Genomic DNA, 18686 nt, shown 5'->3' with positions numbered 1-18686 from the left:
ACATGCATTTATCCTATATTCATCGATTATATTAACAGTCAATTGTTTGTTGCTAGGGTTTTGGATAAGGGGTTATCTAACTGAATGATATATGGGTGAGGACTAATAGCCTGTTCGGCTCATCATAAATAGCTGGGTTTAAGTTGATGCTGGAGCTGACTGATGGATGAGCAGCGGGGGATAGGCAGGGTGGTTCTGGCTGGGGTGGAGCTGCTGCTCTAGCCACTTGTACCCAGCCGAATAGGCTGTGAGGAGGCTCTTGATCTTGTTGACACTACAAGATTCTAAGCCAGGTCTGCAATACACTGATACATGATGGAATGCATGCAAAGTTTTGTTGCCAACAGTTTAAATAGGTAGATAACACAAAACAGGAACACTTGAGATTATGTGGTCCAACAGTGTTGGCATAAATAATCCACATTACCAAGGCAGGTATGCATTTGCTATAACTCTAAAGGGGTAAAAAAGCATGCATCTAACATGATGAGTGGTTGGTTTACTTGGTTGTCGACAAGAACCATATCAATGTGTTGTAGTGGACCATTTTCATTGCTTCCATGGAATTCCCATTTTCTGCAAACACGTACATGGATTGTCTTGTGCCAGTCTCTGGGTTGTAAACTTGAGAGTGGACTGAAAACCATCTTGATCTGTAAAAGAGAGAGAAAATTGTAACTGTGAGAATAGATTGGATATTGTATCATGTATATATGTTTTTGTGTCTCCTGTACATACACAGTTTGAAATGAAAATGAACTGCAATAGGTTCATATATATGGATATGTGTGTAATTACCTAGTTAATAATCTGTCAAAAGGAGGTTAGTACATATATAAATTTGGATTCATATTGCTGAGTAGTTTGTTTGGCAATTCATTGCCGCTAATACTTCACGGTAGACAATATTTTTGGTTGTGTCACAATAATTTCCATTATCATCTTCAATAAGAATTTTCAATCCTTTCTTAGATGTAACTCTGGAGATTGCTACGTAGAGCTGTCCATGAGTGAAAACTGGCGTTTTCAGATATATTCCAACTGTGGCTAATGTCTGACCTTGACTTTTATTAATGGTCATCGCATAACATACTCTTATTGGGAATTGCCTTCGTTCAAGAACAAATGGTAATTTATGATTTTTAGTGTTAGTTGTATCCTTGGGATGAGAACACTATGGCCAACGAATGAGCCGCTCATAATTGTAGCTTGTATAACCATATCACCCAGAGTTGTTACTATTAGTCTTGTCCCATTGCATAAGCCAATCGATTGATTTAGATTGCGCAGAAGCATGATTGGAACGCCCACCTTTAGATTGAGTTCATGAGTTGGAAAGTTAGAACCATTTAATGAGTTAAGGAGCTCAATTGGATATAAGATATCATATGATTCATGGCTGTCCGGTGCTTTGACAACTTTATCACAACTTAAATATTGCTTGATCTCCCCAGGAAGAAGGGAGACTATATATGTGTTAATTTCATCAACTGTGTCATTTTTCGGGCATAGTATTGCTCTGGTTTTTAAATAATCAACATTTTTATATTGATTTGCTAGGTCAGCATACACAGAATCAACTATAGCAGGAATGGGTTCAGTGTAATCTTTTATAAGAAAGTCTTGTGGTATTGGCACTAGCATTTCATCTGGAGTATCAATTGAAAGTTGTGATGGCACATTTCCTTCTCCAATAGATAGTACCCATTCACTGAAATCAGATAATTCTTTTTGTGATGCAGCATTTGAATTTGTTGCTTGTAGCCTCATATTTTTGTGTAATATAAGAATAGTGATTGAAGACCATAATGGAGAGTTAATGATAGCAGCATCTATAATTTGGTTTTTCGTTCCATTTTCTATAACTGGAAGTATTTGTCGTGGATCACCACCTAGGACAACAACTTTACCACCGAATGGAATGTGACGCAGTTCAGGATTGGTAACAGATAATAGATCTCGTAGTGTTCTATCAAGTGTTTCCAAAGCTCTTCTATGTGTCATAAGAACTTCATCCCATATTATAAGTGATGTTTGTTGAATAAGCTCTGCCAGCATAGTTTCTCGTTTGATATCACATATAGTGTCATCATCTAAATCACATGGTATTTTGAATCTGGAGTGGGCTGTACGGCCACCAGGAAGAAGCAATGATGCAACACTAGAAGATGCAACAGTTAGTACTATTTTCTGATTACCTCGTAGATAAGTAACAATAGTGTTCCATAGATAAGTTTTTCCAGTCCCACCATATCCAGATACAAAGTAGAAGGCAGGCCTGCTTTCATTAACAGCAGATGTAATTGTTTTGAAAGCGTACGACTGTTCATCATTTAAACTTGACATCATTTCTTCAAATTTTATTAGTAAATCAGCAGCATCATAACTTAACTCTTCTTGGATTAGACGATTGCCCCGAAAAGAAGAAGATGGATTATTTCTTGTAGGGATGTTGTGGTCTCGAATGTTTCCGCCGTTACGGGCGAAAAGTGTTGTTAAATCATCAAGAAGGAAATCTCTTAGTGTGGAATCTGGTATTGTGTATGATTTGTTGTTGATGTTTTCTCTAAGTTGGTATTGAATATCATCTGCCATTAACCTCCAAACTTTTTCGAAGAAGGCAAATTCATCTGCAACTTCACAGTAAAGAAGCATTGTGACAAAAAGTTGTCTAAGTTGAGCTGATGTGGCCCATGCTGCAGCTTCATCGAAAGCATGATACCATTCCTGGTCATTACCAAGTAGGCCTCTAGCATTGCAAGCTGCTCTAAAAGTAGGATAAATTATTCCATTGTATGTTCTGACATCTTCATAGCTTTGTGCACCTTTGACAGTCATAAGTAGAATTCTAAGATAATATCTTTCACCAACGGAGGGATGTACATAATAAAGTCTGCCTATTTTGCCTTTCGATGATTGTCTAGGCTCCCAAGTTCTTGTTTGTAAATCCCAACGCCATTTTGAAGGGAATTCAAGATAGGTTAAAGTTCTTGCTGATTCATGTGCTCTGTTGGCTGCAAACCATTCAGTAAGCATAGTTCTTTTCAAGAAGTCATTTGAAGCAATTTGAGCCATGTTAGCGTTTATGTGGTAAAGAATATTGTTCTCATCTGGTAAATGTACTGGTAATCTTTCAACTGCAGGATAATGACGATGAATATCGAAACCATATATTCGCCAACATGCATCTTGTTCGCATATGTAACGGCAATCAAGATATTCTTTGACTTCATTTCTTGTCTTTGTGTTTTCATCTTCAGGTACGTCTTCTCCATTTTGGAGGCGCTGAAAGTAAGCTTTGCTACAATCTGGTCCCTTAGTGACATACTTGAATAAATATTTGATGAATATTCCTTTGTTGCACCATTCAACGTTGATATGTGCTTGAAATTTCTTAAGTAAATACATATTGTAAGGTACAACCCATTGGTTAGATAATCTGTGTGGACCTTTCTGGACAAAGCGACCATTATCAGGTCTTTTGTATGTGGCAAATCCATTTGGGTCAATTGAGGTTTCAGTTTGAAATGGCTTGGGATAACCTTTTGAGCATTTACCATTTTTCATGCATGGGGCATTAGGATTGAGAGGTCCACAAGGTCCATGAATTATATGGTCTGCTACAAGAGCATATCCTAAGGGATCTTCATTTGGATAAGGAATCTCAGCACTTATAAATCAGTCGATCAAAGATGGTGTTGGATTAGTGGTGTCCTCCATTAACCAGAATATAAGATGTGCATGAGGCAATCCACGTTTCTGAAATTCAATTGCATGTAGAGCTGTCATAGTTTATTTTTTGTATAAGTTAGTAAGAATCAGGAATATAGACAGATGTAGACAATGTATAGTTAGGTTGTAGCTTACTGTAAAGAAATATTAGTAAGTATGGAGAATATTTAGACGTACCTGCTGCTACAGGGCCAAATATTCTGCCACTGCGAATATCATCAAGCATTTCTTCTAGTTTCATATTATATACTCGAACAACTATGTCAGCTCTATCTGATGGTTTTTGACCTGGTTCTAGAATCCCCAAGCTTATTTCATTCCAATTTATGTTGCATGTAAATGTAATAAAGAAGTCGGGGGGACCAAAAACTCGGCAGATTGCGACACCATCATGATAGTTTTGTATCATATAGCGACGGCCACCAGCGTGTGAGGCTGGTAGTACAGTTAGCTTACCCATCTCACTGCCATCAATGCAACCACGACCAACAGCATCTGCTATGCCCTGGAGATTTTCCATCCTAAATTTATCTTGGTTTTGTAATATATACCAAAGTCTAATTTCATCTATGGCAGCTCTAGCATCAACCTTAGCTTGACTGGAAAGAAGTCCATAGCATAAAAAAGATTTGGCTGTCCCTTTCTATAATGGAAATGGTATCTATAATAATCTTGCATTGTCATGGTACATCTTTTTTTGCGCCTTCCAGATTCAGTGATGTTATATAAAATTCCAATCTGGAAGCCTCTTTCCCCAAATGGAAATAAAAGTGGATACCGCAGTGCCATGTAAGCTGGGTGTAAACTTGAAATCTGATGTAGATTACCAGATTTGGACTGTATTATTATATCTCTTTTGAAATTATCAAGAGAGAAATCGCCGACAACAAGCATAGCCAGTTCATCTGTGCTTGGCAAGTTATATTGAATTGGATCACCCTCAGCAGCACCAACAATTCTAATAATGAATTCCTCATTTTCATGATCTTTTAATCTATCTCGAGCAGCTCTAAATTGCTTTGCAAATGGATTATGTTCATCAAGCATTTTTTTTTATCAAACTCTCAATTATTTAAGGCTCAAGAGATTCATTAGCCTGATCAGTTGGATGCAAAGCTTGTATTCGATTCTGAACTTCATTGGAAGTATCATATATATAGAGCTGAAGAAATTTTGGTGGAGATCCATCACAAGGCAACAAAGATCCAATACGATGATGTACTTGGCCATGTATTTTGAATATAGGTGGACCGCGGCCATCGTTAACAGATCTGTCTATATTTGCTCCCATTGATGTGAAAGCGAATAGACAGTTGTATTGACGGATATTACGTATAAATTTCGTGCTTCTGGAATCACCATCAAATCTTGCTAGTGAAGCCAAAGGTTCAGGACGGTCACGTGGCCGGGGTATTTTTATTTTTTCGCCTTTACAGCAAGAGTTATAAGTAATTATATTCTGCCGACGTGAAGAATCTGACTTGATCCGTTCTTCATACCAGAATATGGCATGGCAATGTTTGCATGTATCATCAGGACATCCCAAGTAAGACCTTTCATGATAGGATGCTTTTTTTTTGTTCGTGAAGGACATGAGGATATCATTGTTATACCAAATTAGGATTGAAGGTCAGAAGAAGTAGTCAGGAAAATAAATATGGTTAGTTGCTAAAATTAGTTTTTGTTAAAGAAATTGATAGGAGATTAGGTAGAAAAGTATCTTGTACCTTTCAGTGCATTGATGTATTCTTGTGTGAAATATCCACATTTGCGAGATAGATTGTGTTCAGATGTAGGATCTAATGATAGGTCAAGCGTAAGTATGGTCAGTAATGGTGAATGCAATCATATGTCCGATAAAGAAAGCGCACAACCAATACCTGCTGTAGCAGCGCGTTTCTATTTTAAGATTTTAATCCTTTTGGCACGGCATTCAGATGGTGTTGATATTACAGGATCATAAGAACCTGTATCTGCAAGTGTTCGTGGTCGTTTTGAGGAACATCCACGATGATTTGGATTTCCAGTATATGTATTCTTTGATGTGGCCATTGTTCGAATATTTTTCAGGATATTTTTTTTAAAGTTGCAGTCTCTAACTCCTGTGGAGTATATAAACTGTAAGTTGTGCAAGCACATAAGTAGCAATTAGATTTGTTCTTAGGACTGGCATATAATGGCTATGTCTCATTAGTAACATCTGGAATGTTATAATTGGCAGTACAAAGTACTTAGATGGTAGTAATATATGTTTTTAGAATAGTCTATGTAAATATGTATTTAGGACAAAGAAGCTATCATTAATGTAAAAGAAGAGGGAAAATAAGTAGTAGTATAAAAAGGAGGTATGAAGTAGAGGGGGGGGGGAATACAAAACAGGAGGGAAGAATATTTAAGACTTCTCTCATCGAATTACATATTACATAGTATTGGGAAATCAAGAATAAAATACATACAACGTACACATTAAAGAGAGGGGCAAAAATTTAAAAGAGCAGATGTGTTTATGGCTATCTTTAGTGTGCAATAGTTTTAGGATAAATTATTCGGGAAAATAGCAAGCTAACTGTGGTTGTCTCTGTGGTGTGGTTTTGTGGTAGTTTTAGGCAAATCATTTACTTGTAGTGGAAAATTATATGCCATGATTTCAGATTGATATTCTATGTTCAGTTCCCTATAGATAAGCATGCCAGCGCAATAATAGTTTGTTATTTTTAAATTGAAAAAGATCAGCAGGAATGATATTGCTTTTAAGCATGCTTTTGCATATGCTAAGGAGGGTTCGGTAATAACAGGTTCCCAGAAAAAAAAATTCACGGCGTGGGCCTATTAGTTCTCTCTGTGGCAGTTCCAATTCGACACCGCATAGGACTGTTTCATCACTTGCTATCTCAGTGATGAGGGACACATATTCCAAGTGGCATTCCGAGGCCGCAGCATGAAGCAAGGCTATCGGAGAAGTCTCCTTTATGATTATGGTGTACTTGGTACAATGTGGCAGTGTTGCTTCCTGGGGCTTTTTTACAAAAAAGAGAAAAATAAAAGAAAAGAGGGAAAAAAAGATACAATAAACAAAATCAAATAAAATAAAAGCACAGGGAAAAAGGTAGTTAGATAAGGTAATTACTCATAATGGTGGTTAATGTAATATTAGTAGTAAGAAGTTTAATTATATAGCCACTGTACAGTAAGGAAGAGCGAGGAAAGGGATAAGAGTTAGAGACACATACTGGTCTCTCTATTATAGTAGCCAATAGTAGGTTTTTTAGTTATTCAATATGAGACAATATGCCTGATATCATAGCCAGTCCGGGGTGTGTGTGTATATATATATATATATATATATATATATATATATATATATATATATATATATATATATATATATAGTATTTACCAACACAATGGTGATCTTAGTAGGTTAGTTAGGGAGTAGTATGAATATAATAGTACGGAGTTCGGATTTGTTTGAGGAGTGTTGATATACCATTACGTATTAACTTGCTATGTCTTAGAGAATAATTTGTCCAAGCATGACCAAATTGAAAGTTCATTAAATATAAGAACGAAGAAGAAAGTGTGGTGTTATTGAATAATTACCAGCAATGTTTTAGGCGTTCCGTTGAAGTCACAAGGTTTCTAGTGTACTCCTTAGTGAAATGTAGATCTGTAAACAAATTCAACATATATGAGAAGCGACATCTAAACGGAAACAGTATGATGCAATTCGAAGAAAATAGATATTATGTTCATAGATACAATTAGAAGAGTAATATTTCTCTTGCCATAAAAATTTGTAGGACGAACCTCATTGTTTAAGCAGATAGGGTTTGCCAGGTTGTAAGTAGCTCTGAACAACTGTGCAGTCAGATCAGTGAACTGTAAAACAAAAGTACATTTGGAAGTATCAGTATTTATAAGATAGTGCATTATGTTATAGCAGGAGGTTTTAGGTCTGTTTCTTTGTGAAAACAATGACTGAGGAATAGATCTCAGCTACTTAAGTTAAATCTGCAGTGCATTATGGTATAGCAGTTGATTCTAGGTCTGTTTCTTTGTGAAAACAATGACCGAGGAATAGATCTCAGCTACTTAAGTTAAATCTGCCCCGGATTTGTATAAAGGAAACATACCTATTAGCAGATAGCAGACACGGGGAAGCAACAGAGCTTTAACCAGTTCTGAGCAAATGTGTAGTGAGGTCGACAATCTGTGAATTAGGAGCACACTTAGAACCATTAGTACTAAGAAGGTAGTGCATTATGGTGTAGCAGGTCACATTAGGTCAGTTTGTTTGCGTAAACGATAAATGAGGAATAGAACTCAGGGTACTTAGATTAAATCAGAGCGGATTCATGAAAACGGAAATTACCTATGAACGGGTAGCACACACGAGGAGGCAACAGGCGCAGAAGCTAGTCATTGGAATAGCATTTGCGGATCCAGATCTGAATGAGCCAAAGTAAGTTTAAGAAAGCTTTGTAGAAATGGTTATAGGAAAAGCAACACAAATTCATCTGGGTAGATTGGCGCAGCTGTTTTGTGAGGACATACCTTATTGATGGAACTGAACCTGCGATTTGAACAATGGAGATCCGCTTGCTAGGGTTGGAGATGCGCCGTGCTGGAGCTCGGTCAGTGCGATTTGAACAATGGAGATCCGCTTGCTAGGGTTGGGGATGCGCCTTGCTGGAGCTCGGTCAGTGGGGATCCGGTTGCTAGCGATGCGGATGCGCCATGTTGTAGCTCGGTCGGAGGGAGAGCGTGGGGTAGCGTCAGCAGTTTGGTCGATGAGGAAGAAGGGCGCCGCAGCTCCGTCGATGGGGAAGGAGGGCGTCGGTCGCAGGGGAAAATTGAGGGAGGAAGAGGCAGGAAGAGGGAGGCGAGACGATAAGGTCACGGAGTCACGGGTGACGCCTGCGAAGCCGAGAAAGTTCCAGCAAATCCAAGTATGACACGTCACGGGCAACAGGTGTGGGCGAAGCGCGACATTGCCTAACGTAAGATGCTGACCGTACGGTGTACGTCTTTTTTTATGTTGTGGATAGGCTCCCTAGCCCTCGAGCGGTGCACAATTAATATATAGAAATTTGGCATCGGTAGGGATGGCGTTCCTTCGTATACCAGTTTTGTATGTGCTCTTACATTTTTGCCACCGAACCTACTGAAAACTAGCAGTTCTGCCACTTTCTCTGACGTAGCAGGGCACGTAGGTGCTCGCATCGGCAGCCTGCGTGGCAAAGGATGGTTAAAGGACTAGATTGCCCCTGCCCTTATGCTTATCAGTCTTCGTCTTCCTCCTGTGGGTCCGGCCAGAGCGGAGGGCGTGGCGTGGAGGGTGGACCGCGGAGAGGCCCCACCGACCAGAGTGTGCACTTGTGGGTCCGGCCTGTCAGTGCGGCGTGCGCAGGCGAGGCGATGCTCTGCCCCGCGCATTTCGCGCAGAAACCACCTGCCCAGCCCAGGCCCAGCTCGCCCCATCTCAGGCCCAGCGCGCCCTGCAGCCCAGCCCAATACAACAAACTGCTCCACCGACCACGGAGCGGCGCTCCCGTTGCTTTCGAGCCCGTGCGTGCACAGCGACCAGCCTCCGACACCCCACTGCTCTGCTCGTCGCCTCCCCTCCTCGGATACACCCACCAGGCCACCACACCACCACCAAGAACCCCCGCAAGATTCGCGCGCCCGGGGCGGCCGCCATGGCCAGATCGGCGCCGGGGCTGCCGCCGCAGTACTACGCGGCCGCGCGCTCCGGCCACCGCTCGTCCTCCCCCGCGGCGTCCTGCGTCGTGGCCCTCCTCTTCCTCCTCCTGGCCGCCGGCGGCGCCGCGGCCGCGCTGTTCCTGCTCTACCGCCCGCGCGCGCCGGCCATCGCCGTCAAGGCCGTGCAGCTGCCCGCCTTCGCCGCGGCCAACGGCACCGTCTCCTTCACCTTCCAGCAGCTCGCCTCCGTGCGCAACCCCAACCGCGCCCCGCTCGCGCACTACGACAGCTCCCTCCGCGTTGCCTGCGCCGGCGGCGAGGTCGGCTCCATGTACATCCCCGCGGGCCAGATCGACGGCGGCCGCACGCAGTACATGGCCACCAGCTTCGACGTCCCCGCCTTCGCCGTCGCGGGCCCCGCCGCCGCGCAGCCGGCCACCATCTCCGTTCCCGCGTCCGGGCCGTCGCCGCACGTCACGGCCGCGCTGGTGGAGCAGCAGCAGCAGCAGCAGCAGCCGGTGATGGAGGTGGACTCGCTGCTGGTGGTCAAGGGCAAGGTCACCGTGCTCAAGGTCTTCACCCACCACGTCGAGGCCGCCAAGGTCTGCCGCATCGGCGTCTCGCCGGCCGACGGCCGCGTGCTCGGCTTCCGGTGCTGACACTACTGCTCGGCGGCCGGCCAAGATCTGACAATCTCATCAGCCTGGTTCGTTGGTAGTACTCTCAGTCTCAGTATCAAATTAGCTTCTTTGGATTCGGTTCAGTCAGTGAAATTGTAAGATATGCTCCGCCGATTTGTAAATTAGATTAATCCCTTTGGTTCCGAAGATTTCTAGTTCTTTTTTTCAGTTTACCATGGTTACTAGATTTGTGCTGTGTTCTTGATGTTGTAGATTATTACTGATAGATTGTTAGACTGACTTCAACAGCGGAAAGGAAAACGAGGAAGGCAAATGGCAGTTTGCATCGCCACAGCGTTTGCATCGCGCACGCAAAAAAAGCCGATCTCCAACAGCGCCGCTCCCACCGCCACCCCTTCCCGCCGGTCTCCTCCCGCCGCCACCCCTTCCTGCCGGTGGCCGCCCCCTCCCCTCCTCCATTTGCCGCCCGCGCCGCCCCCTTCCCTCCTCCCGCTCGAGCTCCGGCCACGACAGTCCCGGCGGCCCTCCCTTCCCCTGCTCGGAGGCGGTGTCGAGGAGGGCAAAGGCGCGAGCGTACTCCGTGCACGCGATGGCCGCGTCGATCTGCGACATGATTCGAGCTCGGCGAGGCGAGGAGCGGCCGGCGGGGCCAGGCGGAGCGGACGGATCGACGCGCCGCCGCCGGATCGACGCGAGCGGACGGATCGACGCGCCGCCGCCCCCGGATCGACGCGCCCCTCTGCTACTCCGTCGGCCTGGAGAGGGAGGGAGGCGGCGGGAGGACGGGCCGGCGGCGCTATGGCCTTCCCCGCGCCGAGGGAGGAGGGCCGCCGCAGATCCGAGGCCGGCGAGCTCGCGGCCGGCGAGCACGAGGCCGGCCGACCCGAGCCACTGCGGGTTGCCGCCACGGCCGTGGCGGGAGCTCAAGGCCGCCGCGCCGACGATGCTCTTCGGCGTGCACCTCATCGCCGCCCCGGGCGCCAAGAGGCCGGCTTCGCCGGAGGAGGATGCGCACGAGCCGGCCCCGTCCGTGCTCCTCCGTCGTGGATCCGCCGGCCATGGACACGGTGGAGCAGGCCCGCGCCGCCGTCCCCTTCTCCCGCTCTCGAAATGCCTCAAGGAGAGAGGGGATGTATTTTTACACATCCTCTCTTCTCGGAGGCAAACTGCCTCAGGCTTTTGCACCGGCCGTTGGACGGAGATTTTGCGATGCACAGTGCCAACTCGAGAGGAAAAATGGAATTGCCTCTCGTGTTGGACTCAGTCTTAGGTGTTCAGCGTCCAGACCAAACAAAGAGTTTGTTCTTGAGATGGATGTTCCAATTACACAATTCACAACTGGTACCTTGTGTCAAGTAAACAAGGTCAGGCAATGTTAGGCCCTGTTTGGTTCCAAACTTTTTTCAGAAGTTTCTATCACATCAAAAGGAATTTTACTATTTTATAGTATTAAATAAAATCTGTTTATAAATGTTTTTTGACAGCTGAGTGCTTTTTCGCGAGACGAATCTAATGAGCCTAATTAATTCATAATTTGCTACAGTGATGTTACAGTAACCATTCGCTAAACATGAATTAAAATACCTCATTAGATTCGTCTCGCAGTTTAGCCACATGGTTCTGCAGTTAGTTTTATAATTAACATTTATTTAATATTTTTAAATACTAAAAAGTCCCTGGGACTTTTTTTAAGTCCATATTCCAAAACACCTGTAGTGTTATGTATTTCATCGTGCATCCTTTTTTATTGGAACTGGTTTCTTTCTGAATCTGAGGAATCTTGTCCATCCTAGAAATGATTCCAGCTAGAACTCTGCAAGTGCAAATTGAAATGTCATTGCGAATGTCCGCATCTTGCAAGTTGAAATATGAAATACTACTGCAAAAATGCAGTTCTGATGCCCTTAACTATGCAAGTTGAGATGCCTCTTGCAAACTGCAGTTTAGATGTCCTTGTAAAATGCGAGTTGTTGATGCTATCTTGGTGGCGATTGAAGGGGGGCATATTCTGCACTTCACCAACTCAAGTTGCTGTTGTACGACGCATAATTGGTGGGCATGGTGGTTAGATTATGATGATGGTTAGCGGATCAGGATGGCAGTGGTTACTCACTGGCTGGTGTGAACTGTGAAGCATGCATGTGCTGCCGACGTTTCTGGTTTCTCCCGGCCGTGGTTGTTTTGTTTGTAACCTGCTCAACGTTCTCAGAATGGAAATTAAAAATTCCAGTAAAAAAAACTGCCTGACACTGACACACGGACCACATGAACCTACCATGCTGTCACGGCAGACCTCCCATGTTGTACAGCAGCCACATTGTACTTTCTGCATACATCTAAAATAATCCTACCCTATTGTGGGTGGTTAGTGGCTAGTGCTGATTTATTGTGAGAGAAAAATACTGCTCGCTGACTAATACTGGTGGTTGATGCTGATTTGATGCGAGAGAAAAACTTTATTAGCCGGTTGGCTGACAAGCCAGCTGAATAGAATGTATTGAAGGAAGCACTGTCTAATAATATTTTCAGAGGCGAGCCAGAGCAATTTACATGAATCTTCGGTCACATGCAACCACTGTCGTGAATCAATGACATTTTCATGAAAATTCTCGTCGATGGGTAACATTTTCAGCGAACTGTAACAATGACTGCCTTTTAGTTCAGTTATGGCGAAGACCCTGGCATCAATCATAATTCAAAGGCTGCAATGTTAGCTTGATCAGTGATCACACAAACGCACATGCCGCTTGGTGTTTCTAGTGACCAATTATTCGCTGGGGTCCGTGGGCCTATTTGAACCCACCACGTGAAACGAAGCAAGAGTTGGCCCACGTCATTTGTCATCTCATTATTTTTACCGAGACATCTGTCATCTATATGTTACAGTTGGCCAAAGCCAGGGGCGGATCCAGCCCCTCCTACCGCCGTTGAATTCATTGAGCCCATCCTATAGTTTTTTGACATGAATACACTGTGAGAAGAGGCTAAAATTGTTTAGAAGTAGAAGAAAGCACTTCCTAATAATTATCCTGGATCCGCCACTGGCCAAAGCTACTACGGAGTAGTATTTGTGCAAAGAGTGTAAATAATACTATTTTCTCTCTCTAATATGTGAAACAAATAAGGTTATTAATATGTAAAATACTTTCATGGAAATATGTCATGAGGTTGTGAAACAAACAAGCCTTGTATAATGGTATAGAAGATGAGGGGCAATAATAGTCCTAATGCCCGTCTGTATCCTATGACATCCAACTGGTCATACGCAGGATTGATTCCCTGATGGGAAAATAACAAAGGCCCTCCAAGTGTGCATGTCTGCCACACACTCCGGCCACTGACAAACGAAGCTGCACCTACTCTACTCCCATACAAGTATCTGTCTGTCTGTGTCTGTCGCCAAATGCAGGTGCTGTCCAATGTAGTACACTGCACCAGAATATCTCACACGCCAGCAGCAGATCTAGCAGGAAGATGCTGTGTTTTGACATGAAGTGAGGTACAGAAATGGTACTGCTCACAGTCAAAACTCAAAACTAGCAGCAGCATACAGAACCCTGACCCAATTTGATGCATTGAGCTGCCTCCTTTTATTTTCCTGCTGGCTGCTGGGTGACATCGGCACATCGCAGACATTTTACATGTAGAATTGCCTTTGAAACTCTTGAATGATATCAGGCACCTTCCATTCTGTAAATACATTTTAATGGAAGATATAGTGGTCAAAGCTTTGCTTTCTAGTTCGTAGACTGTATAGGCCTCGAAAGCATAGAGCATTTGTGATAAAAAGAGAGCATACTTCCAACTATATTTGATTGCGAGCAAAAGAGTTGCCATAATCATTCTAGAAACTTAATCTTGTTAAGAGTTGTCATCGATATGGCACGATACTGCAAAGTTTTTTCAGGCAAAGATTGGCGTAACTGTGCCTTCAATTTTCTTCGCATTCATATACATAGTCTATCAAATGAACATGATCATGGAGCTCTTCTTGCAAAACTGTGCTCAATACCTTCCTATGAAAATCCAAGAAGTGAAAGTCTGACGACAGAAGAACGCAAGACAGACATTTATGGGCCAACTTGTATGATTTCTTGGACTTGTTATACACAATTACTTTACAAGAACATTTTACATCCTAAAATTTCACTTACGGTACAACATTGCAACAGCCACATACTATAATGAAAACACAACAACATGGCAATTTTGAAATAACAAGCCAGCCAAATAGCACAATCTTTTCTCTCTCTTTTCAATCGTTTAATTTGCTCAGCTGCAAAGGTTCGGAATGCAGGCTCCGTCCGGGTTGGTCTGCTCTTTCCAGATCCGGCCAGTCACCCTCAGCTTCAGCTCCTTCCTATCACCGCCCGAGAAGAACAGCGCCATGTTCCTTTGGATGATGAGGCCGTCATGGCTGTCCCGAACCTTGCGATGGCTGTCTCGGATACTCCTTGGAGTGCCTTCCCATACCATTTTCCTACCGTTACCACCGACCTCTAGGCTGTATGTATAGTTCCTTGCTTCATTCTCATCCCCCATAAATCGGAGGAAAGCCATATAAACTGGAGCCATTCCGAGCTGGAAGGCTTCAAAGTGCAGGCAGAAGTACTGCCCAAAACAATGGAATACCTAACCGTAAAAGAAACATTGAAGAAGTCAGATTAATTTAAAATACATATCCTACACCTTACTCCTTAATCAAAGAACAGAAAACAAAAACAAATATCAGAGATAGAATAACTCAGTAGTTTAATACTTACTGTTAGCATCCATGTGGCATTTTCAACCTCTCGTGGGTTGGATTTGACGTATCTATGGTTGAATGTGCAGCCACTGTGCATGTCAACTTTGTGATCATCCCTCAAATGTGCAACAAGGAATGGAATATCACCAGATACAGCACATTCAGAGCCAGCATAAGGGCAATTATACGGCCTGAAGCTGCACTGCGCTTCATGCTTTATCTTGCTGTAGTATGGGAAGATCTCGGGGCAACCTAAAGAGCAGTACTTACAGGGAAGCTCTAGTGACTCTGCTACTTTTTCCAGTGCCAAGCATCTGATATCACCAAGCTCTTGTCTGCATGTAGGGCACCGGTTATGCACCCTGGCCTTGCACGTCGAACACAAAGTATGTCCATTTTGACACTGTAAAAAATCAAATACATGTCAAATATCAAATTACTCGACTGAATGGGTGTATTTGATGAATGGTCTCTTTTAGCGCCACAAAATAGAGCTGTTCTATTACTGTATTATATATGCACCTAGAGCAAGTGCTTCCACATTTCAGAGGATAACCAACATTCATGATAGAACTTGTTGATAGTCCTAACACAAACAGCACAAGTTACAGTAAATAGACACTGCTTGAAAAGGTGCCTATAAAGCACTTAATTGCCAACTAGTACACCCATGCAGCAATTAAGGACTAAGCAGTAGGTGATACCTCCATGCTTGCCTAGCTTATTGGAAATCACCTTGCACAAGAGTAATTCCACATTGCTCGTCTCTACTTGATACTTTTCATTGTATGCACTACAAAATATAGCAAAATAGCATGTACAACAATACAGGAAACTGGTTTTGATAGACCTACTTTTTACCAAATAAAACCCTGACGATTCAAAAAGAAAAACCAGCAATGGCCAGCTCCGACTTTATTGGATTTAAACAAAGCTAAGTGTGGATACCGTGCAGTGTAGTCCTGGTAGAAGGTGCTAGTGTGCCAAGAAGCCAGGGGAGGAGACAAATAAGGCAGAAAGATAACTTCCTTCATGCTTCTCAAAACAATTTACCTTGTCTTTATAGAGACAGGCAAACATCCTAGGAAAAGACAATTCAAACTTATCTGTAGAGGCAACTCTCTAACTAAACATTCAATTGCTAAAATATATACTATCTAAAACTGCAGCTGCACAGCCAGCCAGCAGGCTTATATAATTCAAGTGAAAATGAGATAGTCAGACAGCTACCCCTACATCTTAACAAAGCATAGTATTTACCTAGGCTGACAGCTGACATAGCCAGACAACTATTCCTAACAAAGACATAGTAGATCTTAACAACTGACATAGCATGCCAAACTATAAAGAGTTTATTTTCAGGCTCCTTGAAAGTTGAAACTAGAACATATGTAGCCATTTTACAGAAGTAAAGATCTCACCTAGGCTGCCACTATATGCAAAACACAATACAAGTAAATGTTATGTTGACAGATACAAAAGAAATGCTTGATGTTTCTCAACTATAGGTATCAATTCAATACACTATATTTTGTGTGGTTCACTGAATCATGTTCTAAACAACTACGGGGTCAAGGAAATGCTCATGCAGTCATGCCACATTAGAGCAGAGGAGATTAGAATGGACACATCACACAGCCATTCCTATTCACTTCATCAAGGTTTTTTGTTTGGCCCGAAATGGAGGCAATCCCACTGTTTTCCTTACCATAAGAAAACCTGACTGTAAGAGTACAAACTTCACCTAACTATCATTCCACAAATTTCTATTTTCTTGTTTTGAATCACAAGTGTCAAAAATAGACTACAGAAACAAAATATAGTCTACTTTGTCAATAGACATGAACACTTGCCCATACTGCAGGTCTTCAAATCAAATCTCCAAAAAGAATTTCAACCTAATGTTCAGACATATGTATACATCCCCAAACATGTCAGCTCATGTCCAAACATATGTATGAATTATTGGTTAGGTAATAAATCTAATGGCCTAACCCAAAAGTAAACAACACAAAGTTATGTGTGCTCAGACACACATACAGCAACAGTTATGCAGGCCCATTCACAACAACCAGAAACATCAAATAACCAGTCTTTTTTTGTCTAAGGAATTACCTATCCCTTGTCTGAATTTACATTCTAGTGCTACATATACTATAACGGTAGTTAGAATGAATATGATCAGATGCAAGGCAGCTGTAGAGGTTGGAACATAAACTTATGTACTGATGTTCATATAAAATTAAATTTAGCAAAATAATAGAGGGGAAAACATATACTACATGGTTGACACTACTGTATCTTAGTGCGCTTGTTTGATGTGTTTTTTCATGGTGGACCCTAGAAAGTTATGCCGCTATGTGGGATATAGGGGCTTCAGATTTTCATGTGTTTACTCAAAGTTGGCATAAAGAGTACAGACTGAATAGGTCTAAACGGAAACATGTTGGACTTAGCTGCCTTTAACAAATCTTTTCAGTACACAGTCTCACATAGGAAGATGAATCCAGTGCACAACTTATGGACAATGAAACAAATATGTCTCTGAAAACGTACTCTTCGAAGCAACTTTCTCCCTGACATTTATCTCAGTTGTACTAATTTCTTCATCAGCACATTAACGAATGAGCCTTGTTAACATAGCTCAAAGGTAAGGTCATCCCATATCATATCAAGAATGATAAATGGATTACCTCATGGCATTTGGGTTCTCAGAGAGAAGTGTACTGATGTTCTATTCCAGTTCATCTCCTGGTCCATCAAAATGATGTTCTCCACGATTCAAAAGGTCATGATCGAGATTATTTGTGTTCAGCCGTAGTATTACAATTCCATGGTAGACTAGGAAAAACGACAGCATCACAGACTCTCAGTACATTTTAGATTCCCAAGTCCTAACAATAACAGGGCAAGATGAGACCGAGAAGCAACAAATAAGCATCTCGACATTTTGTTTCCCACCATTCCAAAGTATTTTGCAGCTAGGGAAAACAACAAATGCAATGTTTGTATCCTCCACAAATCCAAATACACCCTTCGGCAAGGAGAGAATCCGTGTAGTGAAACGCGTCCAACCCAGATCCAAAGTGTCACACATGGTTCCTTCCAAATCTAACGAAAGCGACCAAATCGTCTGACAAGGAAAGCCCCAATTCGCAGATGGTTTTACAGTTGACTAATCCAAACGCGCGCAATTACTCCTCTTAATGGCAATTAATTCGCAGCTAAATGACCCGGTCTTTCAGGGAGCAAAAATCCCCAATTCGACGCACGGCGAATCCGGCAGAATGGGCCAATTTGATTCGACGCCTCCGTCGAGATCCCGGCTTTCCCCACCGAGATCCCCAAATCCGCACGCAACCCCATCTGAAATCGAAGAAGCTGGAGAGAGGCACCCACCTGATGGATGGGCGGGAACATGGAGTTGGTGCAGACAGGGCACTCCAGCAGCTCGTGCACGCTGGTCGCCGGCGGGCCCCCGCCCGCTCCTGCCGCGGCCGCCGCCCCCGCCGCAGCCGCCGCCCCGGCTCCGGCATTCACCTTGGGGTACGCGCGGCCGGCCCCGGCGGAGGGCAGGTGGGCGGGGTGGAGCGGGAGGCCGAGGTGGGCGTGGTGGCCGTGGTGCGGGTGGGTGTCGACGTCGTCCACGTCCATGGAGGCGTCCGGGAGGGAGAGGCACTCCACGCTGTCCATGTCCATGGCCGCGCCGCGCCCTGCGGGTGCCGTGCGCGCACCGGCGCTGGGATTCCGGTGAGGGGCGCCGCGCCGCGGCTGAGGTGGGGTTGGATTCGTTTTGGGGGTTGCGCTGTGTTGGGTTGGCTGGGGACGACGACGACGCGGTGCGGTGCGGTACTGCGGTGGCC

At 43.6% G+C, this 18686-nt stretch overlaps 3 protein-coding genes and 1 long non-coding RNA gene across 4 annotated transcripts; 2 read left to right on the top strand and 2 right to left on the bottom strand.

Annotated features, from left to right (window-relative positions):
• Positions 1-6708: 6708 nt before the first annotated feature.
• Positions 6709-7593, bottom strand: LOC120663893. The gene is made up of 3 exons (XR_005670645.1): positions 7540-7593; positions 7333-7399; positions 6709-6742 (listed from the first exon to the last, which is right to left on the bottom strand). It is a non-coding gene; the product is annotated as an uncharacterized LOC120663893 (long non-coding RNA).
• Positions 7594-9290: 1697 nt separating this feature from the next.
• On the top strand, positions 9291-10361 carry LOC120663891. The gene has a single exon (XM_039942833.1). It carries the CDS (start codon positions 9432-9434, stop codon positions 10092-10094), a length of 663 nt encoding a protein of 220 aa, XP_039798767.1. The 5' UTR covers positions 9291-9431; the 3' UTR covers positions 10095-10361.
• On the top strand, positions 10312-11884 carry LOC120663890 (translation initiation factor IF-2-like). The gene is made up of 2 exons (XM_039942831.1): positions 10312-11454; positions 11789-11884. The coding sequence occupies exon 1, from the start codon at positions 10389-10391 to the stop codon at positions 11433-11435; it is 1047 nt and encodes a 348-aa protein (XP_039798765.1). The 5' UTR covers positions 10312-10388; the 3' UTR covers positions 11436-11454; positions 11789-11884.
• A 2257-nt stretch (positions 11885-14141) lies between these two features.
• LOC120663889 (E3 ubiquitin-protein ligase SINAT5-like) lies at positions 14142-18686 on the bottom strand. Its single transcript, XM_039942830.1, has 3 exons — positions 18223-18686; positions 14840-15226; positions 14142-14708 (listed from the first exon to the last, which is right to left on the bottom strand). The coding sequence occupies exons 1-3, from the start codon at positions 18520-18522 to the stop codon at positions 14349-14351; spliced, it is 1047 nt and encodes a 348-aa protein (XP_039798764.1). The 5' UTR covers positions 18523-18686; the 3' UTR covers positions 14142-14348.

Source organism: Panicum virgatum, chromosome 3N, assembly GCF_016808335.1.
Source record: "Panicum virgatum strain AP13 chromosome 3N, P.virgatum_v5, whole genome shotgun sequence".
Classification (NCBI taxonomy): domain Eukaryota; kingdom Viridiplantae; phylum Streptophyta; class Magnoliopsida; order Poales; family Poaceae; genus Panicum; species Panicum virgatum.
The sequence above is the reverse complement of the archived record's forward strand: the minus strand, read 5'-3'. Positions and strand labels throughout refer to the sequence as shown.